We start from the raw sequence: 7022 nt of genomic DNA on the forward strand, positions 1-7022 counted from the left end.
CATTCCACGGCGAACGATCAATCAAACTTTGCTTTCCGAGGGACGGAAGATCCCTTGCTGACGCATATTCGCGGTCGATTTGAAGACTTGACCAGTCTATTCTAGTCTGATTCGAACAGGACCGAATCACACAGTCCGAGCCCCTCTATAAACTCCCAATCCTCAAGAAACGTTGCCGATAATCACGTCGTCAGGTGTTGTTTGAAGCAGCCGCATAGCATCCTGATAGTAGAGAAAGAAGCGGCGTCCATTTCCGTAGTCACATCCACAATCAAAGGAGACGGGGAGCCCTGTAAATGCTATATCAGCTGTGGCACTGAGCACATTCTGGGTGACTCCTGAAATACTAGAGCCGATATACTACTCAATATCAAATCATCAATAGCAAAGAGGTGATCCTGCAGAGAATCGTGCTCGATGAGGCCAACATCCTTACGGAATCGTATGCTTGGGAGGGCTTTAGACTACTTCTCCTGAACAGCACTTATGGTAGCAATCCAAGAAGTGACGCAACGAGTAATTGATATGTCTAGATATATCGGGTATTGTAGTGTACACGGTGTTGATACAGAGTCCAGAGCCTTGTAATGTGGCACCGGACGCAAGATCATGGGCAAATTACAAAGAATTTAGACATGTGTTCCATGAAGTTTGAGGGTTCCGTGACATTGAGGGTAGGTGGTCAAAGATAGGGACGGCTTTGGTCAACGATGACCAAACCAAGTGATGCTCCGTGACTCTCAATTCTGACGGCGGCCTGCCTAGGCCCATCCGTCATTTCGATGAGCGACTTGAGATCGCCTTCAACATCGGCTTGCACGACCCTGTAATTTATGTGGTCTGATTCGCGTTGCATACCAAGTGAGACCGAGCCACTGGATGCTTGGTCCCTTCCGTCGTACAACGTCGCGTGTTTATCCCATGGGTATCGAATTCTGTCAACTGCAAGCCATGGTGTACAGAGCTTCGAGCTTTGCGATCAGGTCTCAGGCGTCGCGCTTGGCAGCTCGAGAGCATGGTGCACATGCACAAGGCGACTTAAGGTCGACGATCTTTATGCCAAGTGAGGTTGCACGAACGTCGCGCATCGCCGTGCAACTTCTATCGTACTGGTTTCATCAAGCCCGGCTTCCAGAATCCCAGGTAGGCAAAGCTTGACGAGGCACCGCATCGTGAATTGGTATGACTTGGCCCCCGGTTCATCCTAGACTGTCCGCTGACCGCCTTAGCAGTCGCACCGGCCAAACCAGCGTGGAAAGGCCACAACGTCTCTGACGTTAGGGACCCCCACGAGATAACTCAGCAATCTATCGAAGCCCAGGCCAAAGCCGCCGTGTGGATTGGATCCCCAACGGCGAAGGTCAACATACCACTCGAGATCGCTGCCGTTGGTGTCATCGCGTCCGCCATCAGCTGGAGAGCCCATGCCGCGAGCCTTCATAGTCTCCAATAAGTCCGTCAAGCGATGCTCACGCATTGAGCCGCCCGCAATCTCGCACAAATCAGGGACCAGAAGATCAAAGCAGTCGACTGTGTCACCTGGCAGATCGTAACCGGAAGTTGCGGTGTCTGATTTCCTCATGTAGAATGCTTTGATCGCCCGAGGGTAGTGGGTAACGAAGACGGGAGAATAGGCAGAGGAGTCGCTGGTGGCACCGAGAGTTTTGGCGAGGAACTTTTCATGCTCAGAATGCAGGCCGCTTTCCCATGTAGGCTTGATCTCGAACTGATGTTCTTCTGCCTGGAGCAATTTGATTGCATCGGCGTACGCAATGCGTGGCCATCTGGAACCTGGGCTCTGCATCATTCCCTTCCAACGACGCTCCACTTCGTCGATCGGAACCAGGTCATCTTCTGCTGTTCGTTTCTCCCCGGGCGCTTGTCGTTGGCGCAGTTCTCGCGCAGCACGAGTCTGATATAAGCCAGTGACCAAACTGCGGAGCATGTCTTCAACAAGGTTTGTGACCTCGTCTAGCTCATCGACGAAGCTCATCTCCGCCTCCAGCATGTAGAATTCGCTCATGTGTCTTGAGGTGTCGCTCCGCTCCGCTCGGAAGGTCGGCGACAATGTCCATACGTGTCCCAGAGACTGAGCTAACGCCTCAAGATGAAGCTGAGTAGACACCGTCAAGTACTTTGGCGAGCGGAAGAACATGTTTGCTGGCTTGTCCTTGCCCGTATTCGAGATTGCGGGTGTCTCGGTCGAGCCCGTAGTAACGTTGAAGACCTCGCCTGCCCCTTCGCAATCTGAAGATGTGATGATGGGCGGATGAGTTTGGGTAAAGTCTCGAGAGGCGAAGAATTGAGTCAACAACGCGACGGCTTCTGATCTCAATCGTAGGATTGCGGCATTCAGTGGTATTCTGGTTCGAAGATGGGGCATGGTGCGAAGGTAGTCAGGTGTTTGGTACTTCTTCTGAATCGGGAACGTCTGGTTTCAATGACGGCATTAGCGATCGTTTAGAGAAAAGAAGAGGGACAGTGAGCCTGCCTTTGCGTCAGAGGGGCCTAGGATTTCGACATGATCGACCTTCAACTCGTGACTTTGACCGTCTGTTTTGGAGGGAGTCCAGACACCCCGTAGGCGGACTGCTGCACCGACTCGCAGGTTCGCGCTGGGAGATTATCAGCAATCAGGGCTTCCGAGACAGTGGCCAAACTGGGGGATCTGGGAGGGACACACCTTTCTTCGTCGCTCCTTGATACCAGTGCCTGGATAGGCGACCGTGAAGAACCGTCGCCAATATTGACAAATCGATCCGTCTTCATGTTGCGAACAGACCGGACGTATCCATTGACGGCAACATCTTTAACTTCGGTTTCGGGCTTCCACTCTAGAAATTGGGCTACTGTCCTCCGTGATGCTGTAGAGAGGTACCGCCTGTGGATGGGTTGGACAAGGAGCCCAGATTGGCGCGCGAGCTTGCGCAAAGGGAAGGTTGCCGCAGTTCGCATGATGAAGACAACTTGAGATCTGTCAGACTACCGCGTCATGTTGTGGAGATGGAAGAATTCAACCCTCGTGATCTGCCAACAGCAGGGGTGAATGGTATAGTTGGACAGCCGAGGGGTTGCGACTACAAGGAAAGGAACGACGTCTTTCGCGACGACATGCGATCGATGACTGAGGTCGGAGCTTGAGAAAAAGTCTACGAATGGGAAGCTTCAATTCATTCGAGTGGGGCCCTATGGTCTGTAGAAGTAGATATACATGATCTTACACCTAAGATGTGTGGGGTAAAGGAGTAGCCAGACTTGGAGCAGCTGTCCGACACCCATGAGATAAGATAAGATAGGAAGTAGTCTTATCGATGGGAAATCCCCGGTACCTACCCAAGGTACGTACCGCCGAGTTGTCTCCTCGACGGCCAAGACAGCCACACAGCTCCTCCCGTCTGCATCCCTCCACACCACAAACATCTCCTCTCGAATCGGATGACATCCCCGGCACTCGACGTCTCCCCCATGCTCCAGCTCTAGATCTTCTCTCTCTGTACGCTTTGAACAAGACTTGTTATTGCCAAATCGTCCATCTTGCACGCACCATGCCTGATCCATATCCCGGTCCGAGTTGTGGCCGCAGAAACCTGGGCTTCGAGTCCTTGTCTGGCTGATCAAGTCCAATTATTGAAAGAATTCAACATTTCATCAGCTCCGCCCTCGACTCCCGAGACACCAAACACCGGACACGGGTGACGACTTCGGGATAATGCAGTTGTTGGCTAGCAACCCCATGACATGGATCTGGAATTCGATCGAGTACATTCTTTTCTTCTTGGTCCCGAACTTCGTCTCCCTTCAGATCGAGGCCGCAAACCCGAGTGGGAATCTGTCTGCAAGTCATGGAGAGCATGGGTCCGCATCCTCGGCGGACAAACAGACACCCAACGTAGCCTTGTCACCTCCCATCGATATTTTGCCTCACTTCCAAGATGAGCTCACATCTCTCTCCATTGCGCCCAACCTTCGGACAGGCAGCCCTGCCTAGTGGGGGCCCAAGAACCATGAAGCTGGGTTTTTTGCTTCTTCCATGCCAGCTTATTGCTTATTAGCCCGCGGTCTAAGCAAGGCACGGCACGGGCTGCTGGGACTCGCAACTATTCTCCCTCGCCATCTTTCCCTACTTTAGCTCCCGCCCCGCCCAAATTGTCTTCAGACCCTGGGTACGGATACCTCGCCTTAGCCAACAAGTCATGTACGGACCCTGGCTTCGACCCCCCGGTTGCACTGCTTGCTCCCATCGCCCTATCCCGGCTCGCAAGAACGCCTCAAGTGAGATCTTGGGAAACAGGAAGATCTCGTATAACTGCGGCAGATTGCAGTAGTATCTCGATCGGATCCCACCTACCAAGACCACGGGAAGACTGACGTGACACGACCCGGGTTTCTGTATAGGCAAGACATATCTCATCACAACCACGGCAAGCCCACCCACCCTTTACGCGCCCTTCCTATACACTACCCTGGAATGTCGCAGACTTGACTGAGATCCAGTAAGTATTGGTTACACTCTCCTCATACACCCTTCACCGCTCTCGCTTCCTGGAGAGGCGAAGCAATTCATTCCTCTGCAAAGGGGCCCAAGATGCCTCACCATGCTATTGTTTCTTTTCTTCCTTCCCGCGCTCCTGGTCTACAAGCCGCAGCTAGAGTTGCCTCCCGAGTGGCTCTCCATTGCGAGGGAACGTATTTAAAGCCACGAGTGTACCCCACGGTTGATGCTTCCCCGATCTCTCATTCCCAAGTCGTACCCGCCGCATTGCGTCTGATCAAGGATCAGTTCAACACAGCAACTCGACCTTCATCACCGCCCCAAGAATTGCCTTGGCCTGCCTTCGCGAGCTCACAATGCCTTCCTCGAAGCCTTTGAAGATCAAGCCCTCCGAGGTTGCGGCGGACACCAAGAAGAAACTGATCCCAGAAGTCAACAGATACTTCCGCGAGGAGTGGCCCCCGTACTCGGTTCTCTACTCTCAGCCGCTACTCCAGCTTCCGCTCAGCCGCCCGGCCTTCATGAGCTCAGACTTACCCAACTTCTGTAAGACTCACCCATGGCCGTCATAGATTATGCTTCGGAGCCACAGCTAACCATGGCAGATGTCGTGCATAGCGATCCTGTAGACTGCGCACTGGGCTGGGCTCAAAGTGAAGGAGTTCGGATCCCCTTCATCTGCGCCGCGAACGAGAAGCGACCCGGAGGTGATTGGGAGACAGGTGTTGTCGGTTACGAGGTATGTCGTCGATGGTGCGCCTTGTATGACACGACTCTGACTCGACGCGTTATGTAGGAGAGATTATGCCGTCGCAGCAATCTGTCAGCAACGTTGGGCTCTCCCCATCCGGATACATGCATGCCAACCAACTACCCGATCCCGATCGAAGGAGCCATCTATTCTCCCGATGTTGGTAGGCACATGCATACGACCTAGCATCTTGGTTATTCTTGACTAATGAAGTGTGCAGTTCGTTTCCGCCAGTTCCAAGACAGGATCGAGTCATTGGACATGAAAGATTGGAGGTCGCTGCCAGTTATTTCCATGCCGCCAGCTCGGTGGCCGAAGCTCACAGACATGGGACGAAAGTACTCTTTTTCGGAAGAGCGAGAATTGGTACGGAACAAGATGCGCGCCGCCTTGCGAATCTGCGTGTTCAACGGCTACAACCACGTTGTGATCGGCGACTTTGGCCTTGGCAATGGCTACCGCAACCCGCCCAAGGAGCTGGCGGAGTTGTGGCGCGAAGTCTTCCTCTACGACCCCGAATTGAGGGGCCAGTTTCTCGCCGTCATGTTCGCTTTCGAAGACGACAGACAATGCACAGCCAAGTTTATCCTCGACGACATCGCCAAGAAGACGAAAGGGAGCAGCAGCAGCAGCTCTTCGAAAAGCAAGTCAAAGAGCTCGTCATCATCAAGTTCTAGCGGCAGTTCATCCAGTCACAAGAGCGACTTCAAAATCTTCAGCGAAATCTTCGCGACGAGCGAGATAGCCAGAGTTCGGAGCCAACCTGACCCACGCTACGCCTTCTCTGCAATTATGGATGGGTCTTGACCGATTTGCCCTTGGCGCATCCTCGACCGGGTTAATGTCTCACCCATGGGTACTCGATGTGAGCCGGTGAGACCTGGCCGTACGTCAGGCTGGCTGAGGCGGTATACCCTGGGCAGATTCTTGTCTCGCCGTACGACCTGTCATGTCAACACATGGCTACCAGAAAGGTGTTTGTGTCTCGCAACACAGTCTATTCAGCACTACTAACGACTGATTCCCTGTCCAAGTGCGTTGATTGGCCCGCAATGACCGGGCAGGGGGCTCTATTTTTTGCATTATTCGACCGGGCTTTCAGTTCAGCGGCCCACGCTGGTTGCTTTTTCCGCCCTTGCACGTCGGGCTGAAGCTACTTGCGATCTCGAGGGTCCCCGGATCTACAACGTCGGGCGTCAATTGCCTGTTCCGGCCAGTAGGCTCGGAGGGCTTCAATAGTGGTCTTCGAAGTTGTTTGCCTATTTCCTTTTTCTTCTCATCTCGATTTTCGCGGGAATTCGCTTGCTCTCACTGGCGCACATCATTACACGCTTGACTTCGGGTTGGCGGCGTTGGGAGTGGTAGGACAAAATGGCTAGATCCGATGTAATTGGGAACTAGGAGCTTTTGCAGGTGTCTGGCGTATCCTTCTGGGTCAAATCACAAATCCCTTCATATTCCATATCCGGAAGCAATTCTCAAGCATGATTGTAATCTCCCTCTCTCCTCTGCGCAACACGGTTCGCTCCAAAGATGTAGGGGCGACTGGACATAGGGACAGGCATGGCGCGCGCAAATCTATTGTCCAGTGGCCATTGGTGTGTGGAAAAGCATTGCCTTGCAGCAGACGCCTTGTCTTCACCCTAGCAACGCGACCCTCCGCAAAGGGCCTGGCATTCCATGCCAACGACAACCTTGGCCACTGTGCTTGCTCAGCAGAACCCAGAGAAGGTTGACTCCCGGTGCCCAGCCAAGCCGAAGAAGGTAGCCAGACAGGCC

General features: G+C 53.3%; 2 protein-coding genes across 2 annotated transcripts; one reads left to right on the top strand and one right to left on the bottom strand.

The window, feature by feature from the left end:
• Positions 1 to 539: 539 nt before the first annotated feature.
• Positions 540 to 3096, bottom strand: HER10_EVM0000146 (asparaginyl-tRNA synthetase). The gene is made up of 3 exons (XM_035469940.1): positions 2684 to 3096; positions 2492 to 2615; positions 540 to 2431 (listed from the first exon to the last, which is right to left on the bottom strand). The coding sequence occupies exons 1-3, from the start codon at positions 2953 to 2955 to the stop codon at positions 1226 to 1228; spliced, it is 1602 nt and encodes a 533-aa protein (XP_035326010.1). The 5' UTR covers positions 2956 to 3096; the 3' UTR covers positions 540 to 1225.
• Positions 3097 to 3909: 813 nt separating this feature from the next.
• HER10_EVM0001254 (uncharacterized protein) lies at positions 3910 to 6586 on the top strand. Its single transcript, XM_035471009.1, has 4 exons — positions 3910 to 5038; positions 5098 to 5231; positions 5289 to 5406; positions 5464 to 6586. The coding sequence occupies exons 1-4, from the start codon at positions 4849 to 4851 to the stop codon at positions 6048 to 6050; spliced, it is 1029 nt and encodes a 342-aa protein (XP_035326046.1). The 5' UTR covers positions 3910 to 4848; the 3' UTR covers positions 6051 to 6586.
• The last annotated feature ends 436 nt before the right edge of the window (positions 6587 to 7022 follow it).

The sequence above is a fragment of the Colletotrichum scovillei genome (assembly GCF_011075155.1).
Source record: "Colletotrichum scovillei strain TJNH1 chromosome Unknown Contig00012, whole genome shotgun sequence".
NCBI lineage: Eukaryota > Fungi > Ascomycota > Sordariomycetes > Glomerellales > Glomerellaceae > Colletotrichum > Colletotrichum scovillei.

Excerpts from the sequence above, each read along its gene's own strand:
- HER10_EVM0001254 (XM_035471009.1), top strand. The coding sequence starts at position 4,849 with ATGCCTTCCTCGAAGCCTTTGAAGATCAAGCCCTCCGAGGTTGCGGCG. Across the intron at positions 5,039-5,097 it reads CTCAGACTTACCCAACTTCT|ATGTCGTGCATAGCGATCCT; the intron begins GTAAGACTCACC and ends TAACCATGGCAG. Across the intron at positions 5,407-5,463 it reads CATCTATTCTCCCGATGTTG|TTCGTTTCCGCCAGTTCCAA; the intron begins GTAGGCACATGC and ends TGAAGTGTGCAG.
- HER10_EVM0000146 (XM_035469940.1), bottom strand. The coding sequence starts at position 2,955 with ATGCGAACTGCGGCAACCTTCCCTTTGCGCAAGCTCGCGCGCCAATCT. Across the intron at positions 2,616-2,683 it reads TCAAGGAGCGACGAAGAAAG|CGCGAACCTGCGAGTCGGTG; the intron begins GTGTGTCCCTCC and ends ATAATCTCCCAG. Across the intron at positions 2,432-2,491 it reads TAGGCCCCTCTGACGCAAAG|ACGTTCCCGATTCAGAAGAA; the intron begins GCAGGCTCACTG and ends CATTGAAACCAG.